This window comes from Eubalaena glacialis, chromosome 15 (genome assembly GCF_028564815.1).
Source record: "Eubalaena glacialis isolate mEubGla1 chromosome 15, mEubGla1.1.hap2.+ XY, whole genome shotgun sequence".
In the NCBI taxonomy this organism is placed as follows: Eukaryota; Metazoa; Chordata; class Mammalia; order Artiodactyla; family Balaenidae; genus Eubalaena; species Eubalaena glacialis.
In genome coordinates this window covers 46,745,536-46,773,132 of record NC_083730.1, presented here as the reverse complement: position 1 = coordinate 46,773,132, position 27,597 = coordinate 46,745,536, and the positions used below count along the sequence as shown (strand labels likewise).

At 37.4% G+C, this 27,597-nt stretch overlaps 1 protein-coding gene across 1 annotated transcript in view; it reads left to right on the top strand.

Moving 5' to 3' along the window:
- Positions 1–1,120: 1,120 nt before the first annotated feature.
- The window catches only part of DSG4 (desmoglein 4), a gene marked incomplete at its 5' end in the record, with an annotated part of 35,920 nt that continues 9,443 nt past the window's right edge, over positions 1,121–27,597 (top strand). Inside the window, 11 exon segments of the mRNA XM_061169235.1 lie at positions 1,121–1,156; positions 5,406–5,441; positions 6,950–7,075; positions 14,695–14,850; positions 15,192–15,336; positions 17,615–17,781; positions 18,045–18,242; positions 18,520–18,606; positions 23,638–23,799; positions 23,801–23,913; positions 25,243–25,381. Coding sequence (XP_061025218.1) covers positions 1,121–1,156; positions 5,406–5,441; positions 6,950–7,075; positions 14,695–14,850; positions 15,192–15,336; positions 17,615–17,781; positions 18,045–18,242; positions 18,520–18,606; positions 23,638–23,799; positions 23,801–23,913; positions 25,243–25,381 — 1,365 coding nt within the window.

Genomic DNA, 27,597 nt, shown 5'->3' with positions numbered 1-27,597 from the left:
GAATGGATTTGGTTTCTAATTTATCTTTCTTACCAAGGCCCTTTACAGTAGTTCCCACCTATATGCTAATAGGCAACTTCAATGGGGTTGTGAGATTCAAAGTGAGATTGAGGTTAAAAATTGAGACAACCAAGGGGTTGGTTGTCTGGAATTTGGTCTGTCACTGCTGTCCCATTTCACCACCTTCCACGAGCAAAATATTTTACAGTTAACAAAGTTATTTCCCACACGTAACAAAAATCCTGAAAGGTAAATAGAGGTATCTTCATTTTACAAATAAAGAAACTTTGGGGGCATAAATGATTCATAAATGTACATAAGTGGTACAGTGGAATTTGAACCAATATCACATGTCCCAAACTCTATCTACTGTTCCAGAATTGACTCGTTGCCCCACTTGGGCCAATGCTGTATCCTATACATGCTTCTTTTACAATGTGTATAATATTCCATTATCTTTTCTCATCTGTTTTCCTCCCTCTTTTAACCTACGAGCTCTTTCTGGGCAGGTACCCCATCTTAGTCTTTATTGTATTCTTGGAGATTAACACAGAAACATACATTTTAGTTTCTTAGGCACTTTTACATTGCTAGAAAAGGTCCTGTTCAGGTTCCTTCAGTTAATGCAATTTATTGTAAGGACATCCAAAGAAAAAAGGAAGACAAGAAACTCTCTCAGCAACTAGGCCACAGAGACTGGGAGTGGCATTGCTGGGTCATATTTTTACTTTTCTGAGAAACCTCCATAGTGTTTTCCACAGTGGCTGAACCGATTTACATAACTACTAACAGCGTAGGAGGGGTCCCTTTTCTCCACACTCTCGCCAACATTTGTTATTTGAGGCCTTTTTGATGATAGCCATTCTGACAGGTGTGAGGTGGTATTTTATCATGGTTTTAATTTTCATTTCTCTCATGATTAATGATATTGAGCATCTTTTCAAGTGCCTTTTGGCCATATGAATGTCCTCTTTGGGTAAGTGTCTATTCAAGTCTTTTGCCCATTTTTTAATCATTTTTTTTTCATGTTCAGTTGTATGAGCTGTTTATATATTTTGGATACTGACTCCTTATCAGTCATAACACTTACAAATATTTTCTTCCATTTACAAATATTTTCTTCCATTCAGTATGTTGTCTTTTCATTTTGTTGATGGTTTCCTTGGCATCAAATGACTACAACTTTTGGATTCTATTGGCTACATTTAAAAAGTAGTGTAACAGTTTATTTTATAATATCAACATTTATAATATTCTTAAATTCCATTCTTTACAGCTATTTAAACGTATAACAAAATTTTTTAGATGTCACTATAGAAAATTTTGAAGAAGCACGTCATTTTCCAAAAAAATTTTCGGGCTACATAAACAAAAATTTCTGAAGGTTTCTGCAAGACAGTATTAGGAATAGTCAACACAAACACCAATATTTTCCCAAAGTCAGGGGCCACAATTATATGACAGCAAAGTTTAAGCAAAACCAGAGCAACTTGGTAAAATAATATCAGGTGATTCAATAGAAGCTTCAGGAGTTGAGTAAATGAATTGTTAAAAGATAAACTGAAACATATTAAACTTTTAAGAATTTATTTGAACGAAAATCAATTCAAATCAGCCATCGCCAAACCGGAAGTGGTTAGAAATGCTCCACCAACAGAAGCTGGGGAAAAACTTTTATAGAGAAAAAGCAAAAGCAAAGTAAGGAAATTATTGGTCGGCTACAGCCTAAAGCCTAGATGACTCTTCGTGAACAGCTGTCCTTAAGTTTCAACTTTTGTCACTTTGAGGCATTCACAAGCTTAGATTTTGGTCTGCTTGCCTCGGCACCACGGCATCAAAGCCACCCCAGTCTAATAGCCTCCTTGTTTAATTAATTTAACAAAAAGAATCAGTGATTTGGGCCCATCCTCCAGCGGGTGTTTTCACACTGTGCAGATCCAATATTAACCTTGCAGGCTTGTAAACAGGCAGAAACCAGGGTGAGGATACATTGGAAAATACCTGCCACACCACTGATTGAATTATGAGCAGAACCCCAGCTAAGACTCACTCCCACTACCTCTCAGTTAAAATTAGGTTACTGGGTTGATTATAGCTCTGAAAGGAAGCAGCATAATGAGGCTAGCGTGATTCTCCGTCAAGCCTGAGACAATGTCAGGAAGGGCGAGAGGAACAGGTGGAAGAGAATATCAAAGAGGAGGGAGAAAAAAAGAGAAAAGGAGAAGCAGAGGAGAAGGAGAGAAGAGAGACAAGTGGGAAGCGGAAGATGAGGAGGGAGAGCTTCTTATTAACCGCAGGCTCATGTGCTGAGCTCACCAACCTTCTGACATCCACCAAGACAGCCCTGAACCTCCCACTGTAGGACAGCGCCTGGGAATCGCACGTCAGAGTTTAGTCTCCAGCTCTAAACTGCAGAATCTATACGATGCCCTGAATGGAAGACATCTATTAACGTGATACATAAGGCAACCTTCAAAATGTATGATGTCTCTATGCATTCACTGACAATGAACTTTACCCCAATAATCAAGTGCAAAAACCAAATTACCGAATGGCGTGTTATAATATGATTTCTTTTGGGTTAAAAAAAAAAATACAACTTGCGTAAGTATGTGTTTTTGAAAAAAAAAAGTCTAAAAGAATTTCTCCAAATATTAACCATGGTGATCTCCAAGTAGGGGGATTTTGGGTGATTTTTACTTTTTCTGATACCTTCTAGAATCATCTACTTTTCTAACACAAAGAATATCTAACCCCCGAAAAGGCAGTATTTATTATAAAATAAAATATCTTATGCAGCCATCTTCTATTAAATATGAAGCTTTTTCCCAGGCCTAGATATTTTACTAATGTCTAATAAACTTACACGTGAGGGAGAAAGTGAGTTAAAAGAAAACCTTGTATTCTACTGCCCAATTTCTAGTCTGTATCTTACCCCCTTCAGGACTCAGCTGTCATTCCAAATCCCCACCCACACCCTGCACTCCCTCCTACGGCCCCTCACACCTGCAAAATCTGCTCTGCCCCCATTTCACCTGTCCCAGGCTCTCTCTAGCCTCAGTTCACTGGAGCGCCCTGACTCACTGGAATTCACAATAGTGTCTTATCATCTCCCTGAGTCTCCACTCTGCCTTGACGACAATCCCCAGTGCTGGGACAGCCCTCATATTCCTTCTCCTCCCACTCCCAGGTTGTCACGTTCTACTAGAAAAGGCACAAAACGAACGGGCTACACATCATATTCTTGTTTCCTAATCTCAGCTGGTCATCACACTCTTCACCAACTATGGAATAATCATTTATTTTCGGTCTCTAATTTTCTGTGCTCAAGTGTTCCCTAACTCAAGAATGCTAGGTAGGCCTACAGCTCTTCTCTGATTTGTGCTGTTGGGCTGGCTTCCTGTCACCTTCCCTCTGGCAGATTCTAGAGGTCTTTGACAGTCTTCTCTAGCCCCTTCCCATGCCTGCTCACTCCAACCCTGCAAAACTATGGAAGAGGTGTGTGCGTAATTTTCCTCCAGTTATACCTCCAAATGATTTTCTCTCTTCATTGTGTTCCTCTAATCTTCTGTTTCAAAGGAAGAAATAGTCTTCCTCACTATCAGGTCTCTTTTACCCACAGTTCTGATTCAGCCATCCTATTCTCTCTTAATCACAATTGTAACTACTCCTTGATTTCTTCCTCCTTCCCCCCCTCGACTTTCCCCTTCTCTTTCTATCACTGTTTCTCCACAACCCATTTCCTCTCCCTGTAGACTGTATACTTGGTCATGGATTCCCAGCCTTAAAAATATGATTTGATCTAATTAAATCCTCAACTGTTATCTCACATTTTTTAAATCTCTTAACTTGAAAACGTAATCTATAGTTGCTATTTCCATTTTCTCAATAACTTATTCCTTGACTCCTGTAATTTGACTTATGCCCCTGGGAAAAGTTAACAATGACTGCTTACTTTAGATCCATGATGTCCTCAGTTCCCATTCTCCTTGACCTTGTTATGGCACATAAACTATTAAATATTCCCTCTTTGTCTAACTTCTTATCACTCCACTCCACTCATTCTGCCTGCTTTTTTGCTACTTCTCCTCCACCTACTTATCCAACCTCTTCTCCTTTCTGAACTCAGCTTCCTCTCCAACCCTCCACCACAAGCACCACAAGCCCTGCCCTTTCTTAGCATCCTCACACTAACAGAATCTGCTGTGCACCCACAGTACAGCCCTGGTCCCTTGACCTCTCTCTTCTCTTAGTCTCTGGGTGCCCTCTGGTTTTAGACTTCTTCCTTCTGCCCCCGGCACAAATATAAGCATTTCCCATAAGATTCTGTTCCCTGCCTACCTCTTTAACTTAAACTGATTCAAGTCATAGCCTCATTTCCTTCAACTTTAAATAACACTCCTGTTTGGATAAATTCTACTTTCATAGCTTTTATATCTATCCCAAATTTTAGAAACACATTGAAAATAGATAAAACAAACTTCAGCCACCATCTCCCTGCAGTGATAATCTCCTGCTGAATTTTCTGTTTCTATTAGTAGTACTTCGATTCTCCCAGAAAGCCAAGCTCACATCCCCAGAATCACCTGACTCTTCCTCCCCTCCTACCTCACAAGTCCACAAGCCCTATCCATTCTTTGGTAATGCCTCCATCCTCTCCCCTTCCCAGCGCCACTTCAGCACCGATATTCACGTTCTATGTCTTACCTAAGCAATGGCTAATTCCTAAGGGTCTCAACTTCAAGTGCTTTTCCCTTGTAATCTTCTCTTCATATCAATGACATGTTTCAAAAATCATGCTTTTGTCACTCCAAGTCTCTTATCCAATAAAGTTCAGACTCCTTAGTCTGGCATATAAAGCACTTCATGATCTGCCTCCAAGCTGACATTCCAAACCTTGTCTCCCATGTCTTCTCACACTATTTCCTCTACCTTCCAGCTAGTTGATTTACCATTTCTGGAACATCCTCTAAAACTTGGTGCCTTTACAACTGTGCTCACGTTTTACTCCGGCTGAAATTTTCTTCCCCGTCAATTCCTCTGATCAAAGCAGATTCATCCTGCAGACTCCTTTCAAATCTCTACTCTCCTATGAGGCTTTCCCAGAATCACCTTGATAACTTGAGCTGTCCACTCTACCCTTCCACTGAGCACATCGGTGCCTTTGCTGAAGCATGTATCCTAACCCACCTTGCTGTAGTTATGTGTTTGTCTTCCCTAAAGGTTAAGCCTTTAGAGGGCAAAAGACCTGTATTATTCACTGTGCATTACCCATGTTTATTCCATATTATTAACAAAATGTGTATTTTACAAATGAATTAATAAGAGAACATTGTCAATGGTTTTATGATACTGCTTCCTTTAAATTATGCAAATTTATGCTAGTATTTTACCTTCTATAACAGGTGGTGCTAGAAGTAAACAGTGAATTCATTGTTTAGGTAATGTATAATAAAACTATTTTCTCAATTTAAAATCGAAAGAACAACTGAATTTTGTAATGCATCACATATCAAAAACCTGAACATTTGAAACCATAATTGTTGAGAAAAAAGGTAAGCGAGAGAACCTCTTCCAAATTGAAATAACAATGGCAAAACCCATATTCCCAAATAGCCATGCATTTAGCCATGGTTGTGACAGCTCAGTGTAGTAACTCCTACTTATCAAACTATCCTATTAGCTTATTTATACATTTCCCAACCCAAATCAAAGAAAAAGAAGCAACGTAACATTTTAGAATGGGAACAGGATTTGTAGACAGTTACATCAGCAAGAAAGACAATTGATGGTAAATTAATGAGAGAAAGATACAAAAATTAAAAAAAAATGTAATCACAACTAAATAAAACAACAGAGAATCTGGTGCCATTTAGAGCAGGACTCAGGAAATAAAGCTACTGTCCTCTATCACAAGCAAGACTTTATTTTATTTCAGTAGTTAAATTTTCATTTTGATGATCTTAAACCTTTGAAGAAATAAAATTACTTTTCTAATATCTGTTGACAAACAAGGGAGTATGTGGTACATTTCAGGAGGTTGTATCAAAATGAGGAAAAATGCAAATACTTTGGTTCTTGAAAGGATAAGCTCTATTCACAGGGAACGTTTCCTTCCCCCAAAGTGGTAATTAAATGAAGCCTTAGCTTAAATAAATGCAGAACATTCTATGTCTCAATAAGTACATTAGGAGTTATTTTTTAAAATATGTCTATGCATATACATATGTTTACGCATGGAGTGACATTCTTAAACTCTTTAACTATAAAATTCTTAAACATTTTCTAACAGCAGCAGCATAAGACTACAAAGAGAAAAACATATAGCAAGCAGAGATACAAATGGACAACACTAAGAAGCTATATAGACATCCATGGGATTACTGCAGGTACCATTAATTCAGTTAAAATATTCTTCTAATCCTGTGATAATATATTTGGATGCTTAGCCAGAGTTGTGTCCTTATCAAGAGAAGAGAAAAATCCTTTCCCTTTTTTAGGTGAGCACACTCACCAGCACAAAACTCCTTTTGCAGGGGATGCACACACATGGAGCACTGAAATCTTTTACACTCTGGAGACCAGAAAGCCTGGTCAGAGCACAATGAAGGGTAAGGTGGGCAGGACCTCTCATCTGGTGAGGATAGATTGAAGAAAGAAAAACCACACATATTACTCAATGGAACACACTATGAGCTCCACACACAATTTCTAATGAAATTTGTTTCACTAGAATCCTATAGTTAGAAAAAGGACAATTCCAAAAGAAGTTGCTAGTCAGGGTGGCCAAGCTGTATCTATCTAGAGTTCAGAACTAGTAAAAACTTTCTTTGTTCCTCAAACTCAATACTGTTACTTCTTCTGGGTGCACCTTACAGTGTTGAATAAATGTCCTTACTGAGTAAAACTGCTCTAACGCTGTACAAAATGGGAACGCTTTTTGCTTAAGGTGAAAGAAGTAGACATGGAAAATGGCACCGCAAAATGGCAAACGGTCAGAAGACAAAAGCAGGAGTGGATTGCTGCAGCCTGTCGAGAAGGAGAAGATAACTCCAAGAGGAATCCGATTGCCAGAGTAAGTGATGAAATAAACAGGAGTAGGCTGTGCTGATAACAAGGGCTTCTGCAAGGCAGGAAACCCTCAGACATTTCAAGGGCTTGCAGCCTTCAGGACACCACAGTGATTTAGGAAGATGGGTGACGTGGAGTAATGTGCTCACGCTGATGAGGCATCGTTTTGAATATCACCTTCTGGGAGCTGATACAGAGCAGAGGGTCCTTGAGTGATACTGAGAGATTTGGATCTCCAGCACAGCTGGGCTTTATCTGTTCGTTTGTGTTCTGGGTATTGTCACATGTATATGTTATAGGAAAGGTATGCATGGTGTAATAGTCTTCAGACTATCCCTCCCCCAAATCAAAGTTTACAGTATTGATTAATTCCCTCCAAAAGAGTAAGGATAGTGTCAAAAGTTCCCACTAGATCCCTACATCCTACAGAAATTAGGAGAGTCTTAAAGAGTACTCCTAATAATGGCCATCAATAAGGAAGGAGAGTGAAGAAAAGAATGTATAATAAATTGATTCATGAAGGATGGGACCCACATTAACAACCTCACTAGCTCTTTTTGGGCATCTTGGCCCTGCCCCACTGGTGAAATCAACAGTAGAGTGATCTACCAGAATTCTCTCCTTAAAGTGTTACATGTATAGATAGCTTAAATGTATATATAAATCTCCACATATATAGTAAGCATCAGCAGTGATATTATAGCTATAACCTCAGCTCAAGAAAAGAGATTATTCTCTCTCAGAAGTTTTCAAATTTTTGGAAAGCTTCAAATTGTTATTGTTTCCATTCAGCTTACAGTTATAGCTTTATGTTATCCCACTTGTATGGCATGTTCTTTTCTTTTTATTTGCATTTGGGGGATTTCTTGGATTTTCATCTATATAAATAAGATTTTTAGATTAGAGGGGAGCTAATCCAAGTTGTATTTCCAGCTGTCATTGTTTAACTGTGGATATTTGGGCAACAAACCTTAGTATTTTACTGAGTGTTCTCATCTTTAGTATACAGGTGAGATTTCAAAATTGAAATATCTTTGTTTATATTTATGAGCAATAGATATAAAACTATAAATTTTCTTAATTTATCTGTAATTTTGATTAAATCTCTAACTAAAGTCTAGACAGTGTACATATTAATGTGAAACAACATTTTAAAAACAGTAAGGATGGTGATTTCTTCTGTCAAACTTTCTTTAGATGCAAAGAGAACCAGAGAATTGGACAATGTACTCTTCTTTTTTTTTTTTTTTTTAACATCTTTATTGGAGTATAATTGCTTTACAATAGTGTGTTAGTTTCTGCTTTGTAACAAAGTGAATCAGTTATAGATATACATATGTTCCCATATCTCTTCCCTCTTGCATCTCCCTCCCTCCCACCCTCCCCATCCCACCCCTCTAGGTGGTCATAAAGCACCGAGCTGATCTCCCTGTGCTATGCGGTTGCTTCCCACTAGCTATCTATTTTACATTTGGTAGTGTATAAATGTCTATGGCACTCTCTCACCCTGTCACATCTTACCCCTCCCCCTCCCCATATCCTCAACTCCATTCTCTAGTAGGTCTGTGTCTTTATTCCCGTCTTGCCACTAGGTTCTTCATGACCTTTATTTTCCCTTAGATTCCACATATATATGTTAGCATACTGTATTTGTTTTTCTCTTTCTGACTTACTTCACTCTGTATGACAGACTCTAACTCCATCCACCTCACTACAAATAGCTCAATTTCATTTCTTTTTATGGCTGAGTAATATTCCATTGTATATATGTGCCACATCTTCTTTATCCATTCATCCGATGATGGACACTTAGGTTGCTTCCATGTCCTGGCTATTGTAAATAGAGCTGCAATGAACATTTTGGTACATGACTCTTTTTGAATTATGGTTTTCTCAGGGTATATGCCCAGTAGTGGGATTGCTGGGTCATATGGTAGTTCTATTTTTAGTTTTTTAAGGAACCTCCATACTGTTCTCTATAGTGGCTGCATCAATTTACATTCCCACCAACAGTGCAAGAGTGTTCCCTTTTCTCCACACCCTCTCCAGCATTTATTGTTTCTAGATTTTTTGATGATGGCCATTCTGACTGGTGTGAGATGATATCTCATTGTAGTTTTGATTTGCATTTCTCTAATGATTAATGATGTTGAGCATTCTTTCATGTGTCTGTTGGCAATCTGTATATCTTCTTTGGAGAAATGTCTATTTAGGTCTTCTGCCCATTTTTGGATTGGGTTGTTTGTTATTTTGTTATTGAGCTGCATGAGCTGCTTGTAAATCTTGGAGATTAATCCTTTGTCAGTTGCTTCATTTGCAAATATTTTCTCCCATTCTGAGGGTTGTTTTTTGGTCTTGTTTATGGTTTCCTTTGCTGTGCAAAAGCTTTTAAGTTTCATTAGGTCCCATTTGTTTATTTGTGTTTTTATTTCCATTTCTCTAGGAGCTGGGTCAAAAAGGATCTTGCTGTGATTTATGTCATAAAGTGTTCTGCCTATGTTTTCCTCTAAGAGTTTGATAGTGTCTGGCCTTACACTTAGGTCTTTAATCCATTTTGAGTTTATTTTTCTGTATGGTGTCAGGGAGTGTTCTAATTTCATACTTTTACATGTATCTGTCCAATTTTCCCAGCACCACTTATTGAAGAGGCTGTCTTTTCTCCACTGTATATGCTTGCCTCCTTTATCAAAGATAAGGTGACCATATGTGCATGGGTTTATCTCTGGGCTTTCTATCCTGTTCCATTGATCTATATTTCTGTTTTTGTGCCAGTACCAAACTGTCTTGATTACTGTAGCTTTGTAATATAGTCTGAAGTCAGGGAGCCTGATTCCTCCAGCTCCATTTTTCGTTCTCAAGATTGCTTTGGCTATTCGGGGTCTTTTGTGTTTCCATACAAATTGTGAAATTTTTTGTTCTAGTTCTGTGAAAAATGCCAGTGGTAGTTTGATAGGGATTGCATTGAATCTGTAGATTGCTTTGCGTAGTAGAGTCATTTTCACAATGTTGATTCTTCCAATCCAAGAACATGGTATATCTCTCCATCTGTTTGTATCATCTCTAATTTCTTTCATCAGTGTCTTATAGTTTTCTGCATACAGGTCTTTTGTCTCCCTAGGTAGGTTTATTCCTAGGTATTTTATTCTTTTTGTTGCAATTGTAAACGGGAGTGTTTTCTTAATTTCACTTTCAGATGTTTCGTCATTAGTGTATAGGAATGCAAGAGATTTCTGTGCATTAATTTTGTATCCTGCTACTTTACCAAATTCATTGATTAGCTCTAGTAGTTTTCTGGTAGCATCGTTAGGATTCTCTATGTATAGTATCATGTCATCTGCAAACAGTGACAGCTTTACTTCTCTTTTCCGATTTGGATTCCTTTTATTTCTTTTTCTTCTCTGATTGCTGTGGCTAACACTTCCAAAACTATGTTGAATAATAGTGGTGAGAGTGGGCAACCTTGTCTTGTTCCTGATCTTAGTGGAAATGGTTTCAGTTTTTCACCATTGAGGACAATGTTGGCTGTGGGTTTGTCATATATGGCCTTTATTATGTTGAGGAAAGTTCCCTCTATGCCTACTTTCTGCAGCGCTTTTATCATAAATGGGTGTTGAATTTTGTCGAAAGCTTTTTCTGCATCTATTGAGATGATCATATGGTTTTTCTCCTTCAATTAGTTAATATGATGTATCACGTTGATTGATTTGCGTATATTGAAGAATCCTTGCATTCCTGGAATAAACCCCACTTGATCATGGTGTATGATCCTTTTAATGTGCTGTTGGATTCTGTTTGCTAGTATTTGGTTGAGGATTTTTGCATCTATGTTCATCAGTGATATTGGCCTGTAGTTTTCTTTCTTTGTGATATCCTTGTCTGGTTTTGGTATCAGGGTGATGGTGGCCTCATAGAATGAGTTTGGGAGTGTTCCTCCCTCTGCAATATTTTGGAAGATTTTGAGAAGGATAGGTGTTAGCTCTTCTCTAAATGTTTGATAGAATTCGCCTGTGAAGCCATCTGGTCCTGGGCTTTTGTTTGTTGGAAGATTTTTAATCACAGTTTCAATTTCAGTGCTTGTGATTGGTCTGTTCATATTTTCTATTTCTTCCTAGTTCAGTGTTGGAAGGTTATACCTTTCTAAGAATCTGTCCATTTCTTCCAGGTTGTCCATTTTATTGGCATAGAGTTGCTTGTAGTAATCGCTCATGATCGTTTGTATTTCTGCAGTGTCAGTGGTTACTTCTCCTTTTTCATTTCTAATTCTATTGATTTGAGTCTTCTCCCTTTTTCTCTTGATGAGTCTGGCTAATGGTTTATCAATTTTGTTTATCTTCTCAAAGAACCAGCTTTTAGTTTTATTGATCTTCACTATTGTCTCCTTCATTTCTTTTTCATTTATTTCTGATCTGATCTTTATGATTTCTTTCCTTCTGCTAGCTTTGGGGTTTTTTTGTTCTTCTTTCTCTAATTGCTTTAGGTGCAAGGTTAGGTTGTTTATTCGAGATGTTTCCTGTTTCTTGAGGTAGGCTTGTATTGCTATAAACTTCCCTCTTAGCACTGCTTTTGCTGCATCCCATAGGTTTTGGGTCGTTGTGTCTCCATTGTCATTTGTTTCTAGGTATCTTTTGACTTCCCCTTTGATTTCTTCAGTGATCACTTCGTTATTAAGTAGTGTATTGTGTAGCCTCCATGTGTTTGTATTTTTTACAGATCTTTTCCTGTAATTGATATCTAGTCTCATAGCGTTGTGGTCAGAAAAGATACTTGATATGATTTCAATTTTCTTAAATTTACCAAGGCTTGATTTGTGACCCAAGATATGATCTATCCTGGAGAATGTTCCATGAGCACTTGAGAAAAATGTGTATTCTGTTGTTTTGGGGTGGAATGTCCTATAAATATCAATTAAGTCCATCTTGTTTAATGTATCATTTAAAGCTTGTGTTTCCTTATTTATTTGCATTTTGGATGATCTGTCCATTGGTGAAAGTGGGGTGTTAAAGTCCCCTACTATGATTGTGTTGCTGTCGATTTCCTCTTTTATGGCTGTCAGTATTTGCCTTATGTATTGAGGTGCTCCTATGTTGGGTGCATAAATATTTACAATTGTTATACCTTCCTCTTGGATCGATCCCTTGATCATTATATAGTGTCCTTCTTTGTCTCTTGTAATAGTCTTTATTTTAAAGTCTATTTTGTCTGATATGAGAATTGCTCCTCCAGCTTTCTTTTGATTTCCATTTGCATGGAATATCTTTTTCCATCCCCTCACTTTCAGTCTGTATGTGTCTCTAGGTCTGAAGTGGGTCTCTTGTAGACAGCATATATATGGGTCTTGTTTTTGTATCCATTCAGCCAGTCTGTGTCTTTTGGTGGGAGCATTTAATCCATTTACATTTAAGGTAATTATCGATATGTATGTTCCTATTCCCATTTTCTTAAATGTCTTGGGTTTGTTATTGTAGGTGTTCTCCTTCTCTTGTGTTTCTTGCCTAGAGAAGTTCCTTTAGCATTTGTTGTAAAGCTGGTTTGGTGGTGCTGCACTCTTTCAGCTTTTGCTTGTCTGTAAAGGTTTTAATTTCTCCATCAAATCTGAATGAGATCCTTGCTGTTTAGAGTAATCTTGGTTGTAGGTTTTTCTCCTTCATCACTTTAAGTATATCCTGCCACTCCCTTCTGGCTTGCAGAGTTTCTGCTGAAAGATCAGCTGTTAACCTTATGGGGATTCCCTCGTGTGTTATTTGTTGTTTTTCCCTTGCTGCTTTTAATATGTTTTCTTTATATTTAATTTTTGATAGTTTGATTAATATGTGTCTTGGCGTGTTTCTCTTGGATTTATCCTGTATGGGACTCTCTGTGCTTCCAGGACTTGATTAACTATTTCCTTTCCCATATTAGGGAAGTTTTCAACTATAATCTCTTCAAATATTTTCTCAGTCCCTTTCTTTTTCTCTTCTTCTTCTGGGACCCCTATAATTCGAATGTTGGTGCGTTTAATGTTGTCCCAGAGGTCTCTGAGACTATCCTCAGTTCTTTTCATTCTTTTTTCTTTATTCTGCTCTGCAGTAGTTATTTCCACCATTTTATCTTCCAGGTCACTTATCCGTTCTTCTGCCTCAGTTATTCTGCTATTGATCCCATCTAGAGTATTTTTAATTTCATTTATTGTGTTTTTCATCATTGCTTGGTTCCTCTTTAGTTCTTCTACGTCCTTGTTAAATGTTTCTTGCATTTTGTCTATTCTATTTCCAAGATTTTGGATCATCCTTACTATCATTATTCTGAATTCTTTTTCAGGTAGACTACCTATTTCCTCTTCATTTGTTAGGTCTGGTGTGTTTTGACCCTGCTCCTTCATCTGCTGTGTGTTTTTCTGTCTTCTCATTTTGCTTATCTTACTGTGTTTGGGGTCTCCTTTTCACAGGCTGCAGGTTCGTAGTTCCCGTTGTTTTTGGTATCTGTCCCCAGTGGCTAAGGTTGGTTCAGTGGGTTGTGTAGGCTTCCTGGTGGAGGGAACTAGTGCCTGTGTTCTGGTGGATGAGGCTGGATCTTGTCTTTCTGGTGGGCACGTCCACGTCTGGTGGTGTGTTTTGGGGTGTCTGTGGCCTTATTATGATTTTAGGCAGCCTCTCTGTTAATGGATGGGGCTGTGTTCCTGTCTTGCTAGTTGTTTGGCATAGGGTGTCCAGCACTGTAGCTTGCTGGTCATTGAGTGAAGCTGGGTTTTGATGTTGAGATGGAGTTCTCTGAGAGATTTCTGCCATTTGGTATTACGTGGAGCTGGGAGGTCTCTTGTGGACCAGTGTCCTGAAGTTGGCTCTCCCACCTCAGAGGCACAGCCCTGATGCCTGGCTGGGGCACCAAGAGCCTTTCATCCACACGGCATGAAACTGATATGAAATCATGCTACTGAGAAACTGGCAGACGTTCTTTCCTGCTCTTGACTGAAAGACTCTCCACTGAGGATGCTGGGTATCTTTTCTTTTATACTTCACTGGATTCATCCACAGTAAATAATAATAACCATGATGATGATGATGATGATGTAACGTGTGGTATCTCTTGAAAACCCAAAGATTTTCTCATATGAAATCCCTGTACTTCTTCTCAATTCTCAGTTTTCTCTCCAACGCTGCTAACTGGCAGAAACACCTCTGCGCCACGGTCTCCGAGGGCTGCTGCCCGCCTTGGTCCCAGCGCAGCAGCCCCTTGGCACCCAGGAAGTGGATCACGAAGCCCCAGCGGCGGCCCAGATCTGCTGCAGCCGCGGGCGGGCACTTCAGAGGCCCCAGCGCTGAGGGGGGTGACAATGTACTCTTAATAATAACAAGTCTAGCGTCAAGCACATATGTGCCATATGCCAGGAATTGGGGTGAAGTGACTATATGTTACCTCATACAATCCCCACAACAAACCTAGGATATAGGTGGTATTATCCCATTATAGGTTGGTGCTTGGCAAAGCTAGGTGAATTTTCCAAAGTTACGCAGGCATAAGTCAAGGTGCCAGGTTTCAATCCAAAGCCCACTAGGCTACAAATCCCATTCCCTTCTCACTCCACTACACTCTGCAGATCATGATTTGCTCTAAATTAAATCACAATCCTGGCCATTTTCCTCACAGATTCGATAAGACTGTGAAGTGAATCAGAAGATTACATACCGCATCTCTGGGGCAGGAATTGATCGACCACCCTATGGAGTATTCACCATTAACCCTCGGACTGGGGAAATTAACATCACCTCAGTGGTGGACAGAGAGATAACACCACTTTTCTTGGTAAGTCACGGCAGTATGTTTTGATTTATGCATATTATTTTTCTACTCTTTTTCAAAAAATATATCATCTCAGGACTAATGCTTACTTTTGATAAATCACAGTAGACTGAAATCAAATGAAGGGCTTGAATAGATGAAAAGAGTATGAAAACATAATTTTATAGTTCAGAATTGTATATGTATGTGATCAAATGTCTAGACAATATTTAAGTTACCAGATTGTAATACAGTCTGAATTCACTGAGAAAATTATCTCTTTGCACATTTCCTGGTGTATTTTTAGGCATGTTATTTAATTTCCTTTGGTAGAGAAAGACATTTTTTTCTCCAACTTTCCACAGATCTATTGCCAGGCTCTGAATTCATGGGGTGAAGATTTAGAAAGCCCTCTTGAGCTTAGAGTCAAAGTTATGGACATAAATGATAACCCCCCAGTCTTTACACAAAATGTGTACACAGCCAGCATCGAAGAAAACAGCGATGCAAGTAAGTAGAATGATACTCTTTCTCTGCATTACGCCATCTCTACTTCTCTTGGTCAAAAGCTTTAGGAGATTGAAATACAGGTGGTAATTTCAATATCAGAAAAAGTCGAACCTGCATTTTGAACAAACATCACAAATTCTAACTTAAAATTTACCTAGAAGAAAAATCATATCTAAAATGCTAAACATCGTGTTTGTGGAGGATTCTTAAATATATGATTTACCAGAAGCCTAGTGCCTTCCTCAGAGATTGTCACTGGGCTCATGATTAACTTAATCTAAATGAGTAAACTGGGGAAGAAACCATGCATGTGAAAATGGGCTCTGTTCTGGTCTATTCCTCAAATTCTGGGCTGAACCTCACCAGATAGAGAGTGGTGAAGGGTTCATCTGCAATTGCCCCCATCAGATCACTCACAAAGGACTCACTGGCCTTCAAAGTCCACACAGTCAAGTTACATTATATTCTCTCATTTTTTTTTTCATTTTCTCATCCTGCTTAATTAATTCTCCAGCTCTAGTACTCTTCTCTCTTTCCCTCTTTCTATCACTTCTCCTGAACTTCCTTCCTTTTTGTGCTTATGCTTTTCCTATATTGCTACTTCCTTTCTTCTCTCCCTTTTTGCCTTCTGCCTCTTTCTTCCCCCAAACCTCTAATATTCCTTTTCCTTTCACATCTATGTTTGCTCTTAAACCTCTAAATAAATTTGGGGAAAAAAGAATAGAAAACAGAAATTTCATAAGAAAGACAGATAAGAAAGCAAATTATAGGTACTGTTGGAGAGTCAAAGAAAGGATGGAGAAGTCCGGCTGTAGGGGAAGAAAAGAGACAAGAATGCTGGACGAGAGAATGAAAGATAACAAGGGGCAGGGGTCGAGAGGGGGTGTGAGGAGAACTCCTTTCTCAGATCTCCTAAGAAAAGTATTGTTGAAAATAAGAAAAACAAAATGTTTTATAACATAGGATGGGAGTACGTAAAGAAGTAAAGCAGGGGTTCTGCCTAAAAGAGGCAAAATGGGGGTGGGGGGTCCAAAGTCCATCATTGTTTCCTCACTAACACACTTCAGCACAACCTTGGTGAAGGAAGAGAGGGTGAAACCCACACCCAAGTCCACATCCAAGTCCACTCTCTTGCTGATCAGTAGCCTTGTTAATGTCCCTCAGGTGAGGAGAGTTACCCACAGGGCCAGGGCATACTTTCATCAACTAAGAATTCCACAAAACCTGGCTATTTCTCTTCAAGGGGTCCCTGGTTCTCTGCACTAGGCTTCTTCACTATGAATCCTGGCTGGAAAGCAGAAAAACATAAGGGACCAACCAACTCTGGAAAATCGTCCTGTGGGCTGATGTCCTTGGGGATTGGCCTAGGATGTCTGTGCTTTGTCCCCATGAATAACTAAGACTTCTTATATTCCTGTGGACAAATCTTCTTTTCAATCATTCTGTATTTTTGACTGTTTGGTAAAGTACTATTATCTTTAAAGGCAAACAATAAAAATTCTCTGCTTTCTGGATGAGTGAAAATAATGAATTTAAATAAATTCTCTGTAAATAATTGCAATGTTGAATTTAATTAAGCTATAATCTTTCCTAATTAAGCATTTTAAAATAATTTCACAAAACTGTGGCAAAAACAAATTGATAAAGTCAATTTTTCAGCTTTCTGATAAAGGCTGTTGAACTTTTTCACACATTAAAGATTAATTACTTTACAAACTATTGAGTATAAGATAGACTCAGAAATGTATTGTACAACATAGGGAATATAGCTGATATTTTGTAATAACTGTAAATGGAAAGTAACCTTTAAAAACAGCATTAAAGAATTTTTAAAGTTTTTTAAAAATACGTTTGCAAAAATGTGAGACAATGCCAGCCTTCTCACTAAATTATGTTTTGATATAGTTCATTTTTATAAAAAAGATGTGACTTATGTAAACACGTAATGAGTTTATTACTGTTACTTTAAATAAATTGATAAGTACATACTTTAAATAAAGATTATTGATTTTTAGAAAAGATTACTATATTTTGCTAATTTACCATTTAATCATTTAAGGAGTGCAAGTACTTTATAAACAGTAAAGGATTTTATAGAAGCAAACCACCATTATTTTTGTAATTAATGGTGTTGCTGAAAGTTATGGTAATATATTCTCATGGAAAACTAGAACAAGAGAATTCAGGAGAAGGCTGACCACTCTTCCTATGCCTGATGATTTGCTGACTTGATTCTAACAGAGTCCCAAACATTCTTCACCTCCATCTTCATTTCTAGACACTCTGGTAGTAAAGTTAAGCGCCACAGATGCAGACGAAGGCAATCATCTGAATTCTAAAATTGCCTATAAGATCCTCTCTCAGGAGCCGGCAGGTGCCCCGATGTTCATCCTGAACAGGTACACTGGAGAAGTCCGTACGATGTCCAATTTCCTCGACAGAGAGGTAAAGCCTTCTGTGGATGAATTTTAAGAAATAAGGAACTCAATTTTGAAGAGACAAAGATGAAATGATTCATGTGTGCCTTTCCTCCAATGTAAAGGAGACAAGTAAAAAGCATCCATCCATAATTTTTAAATGAAAATGATGAAAAGATAAAATTGTATTAAAAGATTATAGAACGTTATAAAAGAAAAATGGAATAATCAGAATGTGTTGGATTTTATTCAAAACAAGATCAAAGTCTTAAAATTCTCTTTCATCTTAAGCAACACAGTATGTATAGCCTCCTTGTGAGGGGCTCAGATCGTGACGGAGCTACCGATGGATTCTCTTCAGAGTATGACTGTAGAATCAAGATTTTAGACGTCAATGATAATTTCCCCACTTTGGAGAAAACTTCTGTAAGTTGTTACTCTTATAATCCTTTTTCCATAAGTATCACTAATAGATTTACTTTCCCACTAGTTTGTGAGCCTGGTTGTGTTACATGTATAGATGTACTCAACTTACTTGCTGTATAAACCTTGGAACTTCTTATGTATAATCATATACCTTAATAGTACATGTTTGCCTTTGAGTCACTATTCTGTGCAAATCTCTTCTGCGAAAGCAACAGACCATCTCCTCCATGCTCTCTACTCACGGAAATGTGGAAATTTATTAACATAACTCTGGGAATCATGTAACAACATTGAGGTATCTTTCTAGGCCTGATGATTTGCTGAATTAAATCTATAAGAGTCCCAAATTCTCTCTGGAAATGATGGGAATTGGTTTGATATTCAAACAGACCCACAAACCAATGAAGGCATTTTGAAGGTCGTCAAGGTGCAATATGGGATCTGCAATATTTTCTTCCGAAGAAAGGTTAAAATACTAAGAGAGAGAATCTCCCTGCAACAAATACTCTACAACCTTGAATACTATCTGTATGGACACGTGCCCTTAGTTAGCTGACTGTGTCAGTCTGAAACTCCCAGCCCAGCAACACAGTATTTATTACCAAGAGAAATAAGAAGGCTGTTTTGTTCTCATAATGCCCAACACCTAGTTGAGAAGATAAGGCAAGTACTCCCAAACTAGATAACAATATGAGTTAAAAACAAAATAAATAGTAGTATAGATGTTATGGTATTAAACGTAATTAATGGCCAGATGGGTGAAATATGAAATAATGCCTAAGAGGTGAGATCCTTCTGAGCTAGATGTGGCTGAAAAGGTTTCAATCATGGAATCAGGTTTAAGCAAGACCTTATAACTGAGATTGCTAATGTGGGTAATGGAATAAACAAACACACTGAGGTGAGGAAACATAATGCATGTTCAGGCATAATGAACAGTTCCGTGGGGCTGTTGCAGAGTATTCATGGAGGGAAGAACAGATGCAGGAATAGATATTGAGCTGGAGTCAGTCTGCTGAGAACCTTGAGTACTGGACTACAGGGTTTGACTTTTTCTTATAGATTAATTTTTCTTAAACTACTTTATGGACAACAATAAAATCTAAAAACGCAAATTAGAAACAAAACTACAAACCAATAAGATTCAAATTAGTATTAATGCAATAAGCGAAATTAATTGTTCTCAAACAAAATTACTACTAACAACATAAATAGAACTTATAGCTATGAAAATATATACTAGCAGACCTATGCTTAGTTTAGCACGCAGTGTGAACTGCGATTATTCAATTGTTCCTACTTTTCTCTATTCCAGTTACTGTGAAACTTTTTTTCAGACAGTAAATTAGGAAGCAACTTAGCCTTCACCTAATGCAAACATATTATTTATATACTGAGTTTTTCTCTGTCCTTTTTGCAACTGTTTGAAGAAATTGAAGTATTACTACCTTACCACAAAATACAACCACTACCATTGAAATCATGCAGTGTATTAATTTATGAGGTGGTCATTAAAATTATGGCAAATATATATATATGTGCTTTTTAAAATTGTCATTCAAATGAACACACAACATTTCAAAATTCCTTGAGAGAACACAAGGACTCCAAGAATATGTGATGAACTTCCTGTTTGAGAAACATGGCTTTGGGCCAGAAATCAGTAAATTATGACTCACAGGCCGAATCTGACCTGCCACCTTCTTACAAATAAAGTTTTATTGTAACACAGCTGCACTCATTCATTTGTGTATTTCCTATGGTTGTTTCCACACTCCACTGGCTGAACGGAATGCTTGAGACGGAAACTGTATCTGACCTCCAAAGCCTAAAATATTTACTATCTGCCCTTAACCAAAAAAATTTACCAAGCCTTGCTTATAGACCAAGGAAAGCTTTGGGGTATATTTTTAACTAGCAGTAACATTATGAGCTTAACTCCAGAAAGATTAAAGAAAATAATTTTTATATTAATCCAGTCTTGAGGTGCTAGGAACCTGACCTAAAGCAATAGCAGTCAAAATGCAAATGAGGGAACAAGAATAAGAGCCACTGCCAAATGTAACATGGATAGAAAGAGACAAGAGGTCACCTATCACCTTATCAAATTCTGAATACTTAGTCAAGTTTCTTTCCAGGGATCAGAATTTGTTCCACCTTGCATCTTGGTTAAAAATCAAGATCTAGACATGTCATGAAATTCTTACCTATCTTCTTACCATGTTTATCACTGACTTTGTATATTATCTTGCAATATGTAACTATTCTTTGCTTTTAATCTGCCTCCAAAACTACTAAACTAAGAGCAAAAAAAATCCTTGAGCATAAATAACTTGACCTAAATATCTTTGCATCCTTAGCACCTGGCCCCCGTCTCCAGAAGATAGTAGTGACTCACAAACCTTTAAGGATAGTGTTGATGGTGACATTTACCAAAACTGCAGCTCTTACCCAAATGGGAGTCACTGAGCAGAATTCATCATTTCTACAAAATTATAAAAATGAAAAAGAAAACACATTCATAACTCAGGCAATGAACTATCTATGACTTATATAATGTGTCTTCTGTGAGAGCTAAAAGTTTTTTAAAGATATACTTACTTTATTGCCAAAAAAACTATTGGAAATTCAATTTCATGAAAAATTGGTCAAGGTAGTATTAGACATTGTGTAGACAACGTATCTATTTTTTTTTTTTTTTCTGGATGATAACTTCCCAAGTTTCTTAGAGAGAGCAGAAAACAACATGCTTTAAAAACATCAAAATCATCAACATCTACACCAATAATGTAGAAAGGCTAACAAAATTTAAAACCTTAATATGTGTGCTAGCACATAGCCAAAAGAACTATGTATTTAGAGAACATATGTGTAATTTTCCAGGATTTGGCATGGGGAATAAGGTCACTAATGTCCCCTTGGACCCTCTCCATTTTCACTCAAGCTGCCACTTAACCCTGTGGGAACTGACCTCTAAGTCATGGGCATTTGACTAAGATTTCTATAACCCTTTTCTTAGCCTGAGGACATTACAAATGATTAGTTCAACCCTAATTTGAGAAATGAAAGGTGGCAAGGATATGAATGGTCCCTGTTCTCCAGGAACCATCCCACTTATAAGAGGGAAAAGAAAATCCTAACAGATCCATCCGAGTGATTTTACCTTTGTTCTAGAAGGCTTGCTCCTTTCAGGGTTGTGGTATCCTTAGGTTAGAAAACCTTTTTCTCCTTTTCCTCACCCACTCCCCAGTATTGCCCATAATTAATTAAACTGTTTCTTGGGTATGGAACCCTGGCAGTTCTACCCTCCTTAGGTTTGGCCCCTGCAGCACAGCTTAACAAGAGAAAAATCTCTAAGAAAGTAAAAAAAAAATCCCTTTTTCAATAATAACTTCCTTTTGGTATTTATCAATACATGTGTATGGATTACTAGCAAATAATATAAATATATGGGGGGGTATGTACACATTCACTTCAACATCGAGAAGAAAAGCAAATGCTACCCAGTTGGAATTCTAACAAAGAAATATTGGTTCTCTATTTTTATAATAATTCTTATTAAGGTTTATTAAGCACTCTCTGAACACCAGCTATTGGGTTATATTCTGTGTATAGAAGCTTTGTGCATATTATCTCAATCATCACAACTCAAGGAAGAAAATATTGTGATTACTTTTTTAAAGAAAGTGAAACAAAATCAAAGAGGAAAACTAACTTGTCTAAGTTCACCCAGGTGGCAAACGACAAAGACAAATTCCAAAGTCTCTCAGATTCCAAAGTCATACTTAACTGCCACCTCCATGCCTCACCGTGTTATCTGGGGCCAGTAAACCAAGTTTTAGGAAAGAACTAGTGCCTTGAGATTTTTCCCTCTGTTCACCTCTGTAAGCTCCTTCCTGAGTGTGTGTGCCCTGCTTGCCTCTTCCAGACATACTTGTACCAGAAAATGCCAGTTCCTGTAAATTTCAGCAATTAAAGTCCCAAATCTCAAGGGTTTTAGCTGAAATTTAAGTGAGGCGTGTTGAGCCAGCCCCAAACAAGAAACCAAGTGAATTCCTGTGAATATTTCTGTCTTATTAGCTCTTGTGAAAAATTTTTTTTTAATTTATTTATTTTATTTATTTATTTTTGGCTGCGTTGGGTCTTCATTGCTGCACGCGGGCTCTCTCTAGTTGCGGCGAGCGGGGGCTACTCTTCATTGCGGTGCACGGGCTTCTCATTGCGGTCGCCTCTCTTGCTGCAGAGCACAGGCTCTAGGCACGTAGGCTTCAGTAGCTGGGGCACGCGGGCTCAGTAGTTGTGGCTAACGGGCTCTAGAGTGCAGGCTCAGTAGTTGTGGCGCATAGGCTTAGCCTCTCCGCAGCATGTGGGATCCTCCCGGACCAGGGCTCGAACCCACGTCCCCTGCATTGGCAGACAGATTCTTAACTACTGCGCCACCAGGGAAGCCCCAGAAGAATTTAACTATAATCTAAAAGAACATTCATAAGGTCACGGAATGTCCCTGAGAAGCAGAGATTTATCTAAGGGTCTTGCTGATGGCACTGATATCTTACGTTCTATTGTTAGTAAATGTGTTGCAAGTGATGTTTTACATTAGCTTCCAGAGCACTTCTAAACAGTGCCCAGTACTCCCTTTTTTACAATTTTTTTTTTTACTTGTTATAGAAAATGGATCTCTTCCAAATGAAAATCGATTTTTGAGTCCACAATTCATATTCAGCTCTGTGCTGAATCGTTGGCGGTGACTTTTCATGTCACCACATCAATCATTCTGTATCAAAAGATTCTATTCATGTTTTATCCAAAGAACCCATCTCAAAGGTGACTTTTCTCTGGGCATCGTATTTACTTATTTGAAGGTGCCCAATGAAGGAGTCTTCTTGTCCCCCAGACTCAGCGCAATTAAATGATAGTTTAGGGCTGACTATAATAGTCACAAATTCTCCTTTAGAAGTTGTTTGCATAATTTTTTAAAATTACACATTCAATTACATCATACATATTGGCTTCTTGATTCTCTGATTATACTTCCAAGATATTCTCAGATAGGCATTCTACAAAGGAAACCTGGCTACTATTTATTCATTCAATAGTTGTGAACATTTTTATTTCATTCTAAGTTTTACTTTTTATTTTTCATAAGCACCTCATTTGAGAAAGAGGGATCATCTTTCATTTCAGGGTTTTTAACGTAAGAAGTTCAAAACTCCAGAATTGGAGTCCACTTTAAAGTCACAGGCCTAAATGAACCCATGTACCTGATTACGCCAAAAGATAAAGGAAATAACATGTCTGAAATACCTAATGCAGTAATAAATAAAATATTATCAATTCAAGATCAGAATTGCATAGCTCCTGGCCTTTATTCTAGTGTGTTGCTTTTTTATCTTGGCTTCTTATTCTATCAAGAGAGTCCTTTTGCCGTTTCAGAGTTTTTTACTTTCTGTCTTTTCAGATGCTGGATTATGAACAAGTGCCTAATATTCATCTTAGTATCAGAGTTAAAAACCAAGCTGAGTTTCACCACTCAGTTGCCTCTCAATTCCGAATGCACTCAACCCCTGTGAGAATTCAGGTTGTTAATGTGAGAGAAGGACCTGCATTTCATCCAAATTCTATCTATGACTTTCAGGGTGCGCGAAGGAATAAAAGGAAATTCCTTACTGAATTATGTGCTTGGCACATATACAGCTATAGATTTGGATACAGGAAATCCTGCAAAAAATGTCAGGTAGTGCAAATATTTTGCTCGCGTTTAAGAGATAAAGCATGGTTCTGTCCTATGTTAATTCACTAGTATGTGCTAGTGTATATGGGTTGAAATACTTTCGGAGTTTTGCTTTGTTTTTTGTCGTTGTTTGTTTGTTTTAGAAGGCTATTGTGGTATTACCATTTTTTTCAGAATTTTAATAGTGTTTTAGAGGCAGTAAGGGCTCCAACTGGTAAAGGAGTAATTGTGTCCAGGGAGCAATTGTAAGATCAAAGAGCCACCTACAGTTACTCTATGAGTCTCTTTGGTCTTTTGTGCCCTGTTGTACTACCCTGGACCCAGGATGATTAAGCTATTTTATAAACAGTAAGACATCATTAAAGATGAGTCACTATTTTTTTCCTTTAAACCTGTGTTATCGAATGACTTTGCAGCTAATTTCAATCTCCTGCTTGACCTAAAACAAACAAAAAAATGGTAACGGTAGAAGCTGAAACACAGGTATCTCAGAAATTTGATGAGCCTAAAGAGAGGTCAGAATTGGAACAATAGAAAGGTAGGTATTATGGACACCAGATACACAGATTATACAGGAATTAGACCTATATAAGATATTCTGGGAAATAACGATAGTGAAATATATAAGTATTCTCTCTGTCTTTTCCTTGTCTTTCTTATTTTCTTCCTCCCAATATTTTTGGAGTGAACAAAGTCTACTGACCTATAAATTACTTTTGAAATTAACAGTTTTGATTACTTAATCAGTTAATAAATTGACAGACAACAAAAATGATGAAGTCTATCAGGGGAAAGAATATGCCAGATAAATGCCTTGGACATTTGAATTTATGCCTGGTACAGAGACCAGCTTTTCTTTCAATAAGGTCAAGAACTTTGAATCCATTACATGTAACAAAACTCCATATACACAAGCTGGCTAGATGACACCACAACCCCTAACAGGCCAGCAATGAGGTGCTCTGAAACCAACATGCCTTAAAATCTAAGAAAAACAAAGTGTACCACATGTGAAAATGAATAAAGCATATTCCCTCAGTAGACAGTGCTGTGATTTCATGAACAGACCTGAAATAAATTCATACATTTTATTAACAATTATATTAAGAGCCAGAAGAGTAATAATTATAAAATTATAAAATTCTGTTGTGAATCTGTGCACTAATATGTTCCATACTGGAATTTTATTCTATTTACATTTTATAAACCAAGTCAATTATCACCATAAAGAATGCAAACACCATATATAAGTTCAGCACATTGTGTGGCTTAAAATGATTAACTTTCATATAAGCAAATGATGAATGGATGAATGACTTTATTTAAAAACAGGTGTATCATGGGACATGATGCAGGCAACTGGTTAAAAGTAGATTCAAGGACTGGTGAGATACAATTTTCTAGGGAATTTGGTAAGAAGTAAAAACATATTACCAATGGGATATACACAGCAGAGATCCTGGCTATAGATGATAGGAAAATTTATTTTCAAATTTTAATAAAATTATTACTATTACGTTCAATACAAATATTATTCTAATGTTGATATTAGATTGACTCAGATAAAACATATAGTTTATTGGTATCTGTAAGACTCACAGAGAGCTCTAAATACCTTAGGTCAAGGACTGAATTCAGTATCCTTATAACCATAATTTACATTTAAGTCATAATTTATTTCACCTATTTCCAAAAAAGAATTGTATGTGACTTAACAGTGTAAAGCATAAAAGTTAAAATATATAAATAAAATTCAGTTTCTGCTTACGACCTCATCTCTTGAGATGGTTGATCAGCTTGTAGAGTATGTTAGAAATGTTTACTTAAAGTAAGTGCTACAAGAGTGCACAAAATTCACCTGGGGATGACCTGCAGGAAAGGCAGTGTCCCGAAGTGTATAGGTATTTTAGAGCCACTAAAACTGAGCTACAATAAGAGGCCTGTGTGAGTGTTGTTGTCCAAAGTAAGATGTTAAAGACCAAGAAAGGATGGACCTAGAGTCTGTCATACAGAGTGAAGTAAGTCAGAAAGAGAAAAACAAATACCACATGCTAACACATATATATGGAATCTAAAAAAAAAAAAAAAAAAAGGTCATGAAGAACCTAGGGGCAGGACGGGAATTAAGACGCAGACCTACTAGAGAATGGACTTGAGGACACGGGGAGGGGGAAGGGTAAGCTGGGACAAAGTGAGAGAGTGGCATGTACATATATACACTACCAAATGTAAAACCGATAGCTAGTGGGAAGCAGCCGCATAGCACAGGGAGATCAGTTCGGTGCTTTGTGACCACCTAGAGGGGTGGAATAGGGAGGGTGGGAGGGAGGGAGATGCAAGAGGGAAGAGATATGGGGGTATATGTATATGTATAGCTGATTCACTTTGTTATAAAGCAGAAACTAACACACCATTGTGTTATAAGCACTTAAGCAATTATATCCAATAAAGATGTTAAAAAATAAAAAATTGAATAATGTTTGAGGATGGATCAGAGACAGAAAGTGAAGTAAGTTGAGTCACCTTAAGCTGCTAAAAAAGGCAAAAACAAATGCAGAAAAAAGAGTGCATAAAAAAAGAAATCTTGGAAGAACATAGGGGTCAGAAGTATCTGTGATAGGGAGGAGTTCATAAGCTTCTCTAAAAAAGGATGATTCAAAAGATTGAGAGTTTCCTGCTATGTAATGTAATTGTAGAAGGAAAGGCCGATCATAGGTCATGTTTTCCTTAAAACTGAGTGATGGGAAGATTGTATCTATTTTTGTTTCAATTTGCTCCGATTTCCAACAGCTTTAAACATAATGCTCTACTTTATTTGTAGCTCACTTACCAATAATCAGACTTATTCAAGCATAAGGAATACCTTAATATCCCAAATGTACTTATGCCCTTATTACCTGCTAGTAAATTATGCAATAAATGTTATTTTCAAATATGGAAAAAATTAATTAATTAATTAATTAATTAATTAAATAAAGACCAAGAAAGCACAAGGTTATTCCAAATATAAGATCCAAATTAAAAGTCGTTAAGTGCAGATGCACTGAATTAACTTGTAATTGAGCTGCTTCTCACCTGGGAAAATCTATTAAACATTCCTCTTGGTGAGTAGCAACAGGAATTTGTTTATTTAGTGATAGTTAATGATTCTCCAGAGCAATGTCTGGGAAACCAGCTACTACATAACAAAACAACAGAAAAAGATCAGTAACCAGGAAAGAAGGGAGAAAATAGACGTCCTAGATACATACCTAATAGAAGATAGATATTGTAGGTTTGCATTAAGTTTATATCTGAGATTTACAGTAGCCAAACAAAGAAAGATAAATGGGCAGTATAAGATTGAAAGAGAAACCATGGTAATGCCCAAACAATTACAGTCCATACATTCTAATCTTCATCCTATGAGTGTCACTTTTAACATCTGGGTGAGTTATATAAATATTATAGTCTTATTTACTATCAGTATTCTAGAGGGCCTGTTCCTAAAATGAATTCTAGCCAGGTTGACCAGAGCCAGTGTTTGTACACGGGTCATATGTGAAAATCTTCAAAAACTACAATAAAAAATTAGTCATTTCAAGTAAATAAAAAGAAAAATACATCAAAATGGATCCACAGAAGCCTAAAAACAAGGGCCATTGTTTATTCATCTAAGCAGAATATCTTCAGGAGATTGAAGCAGGC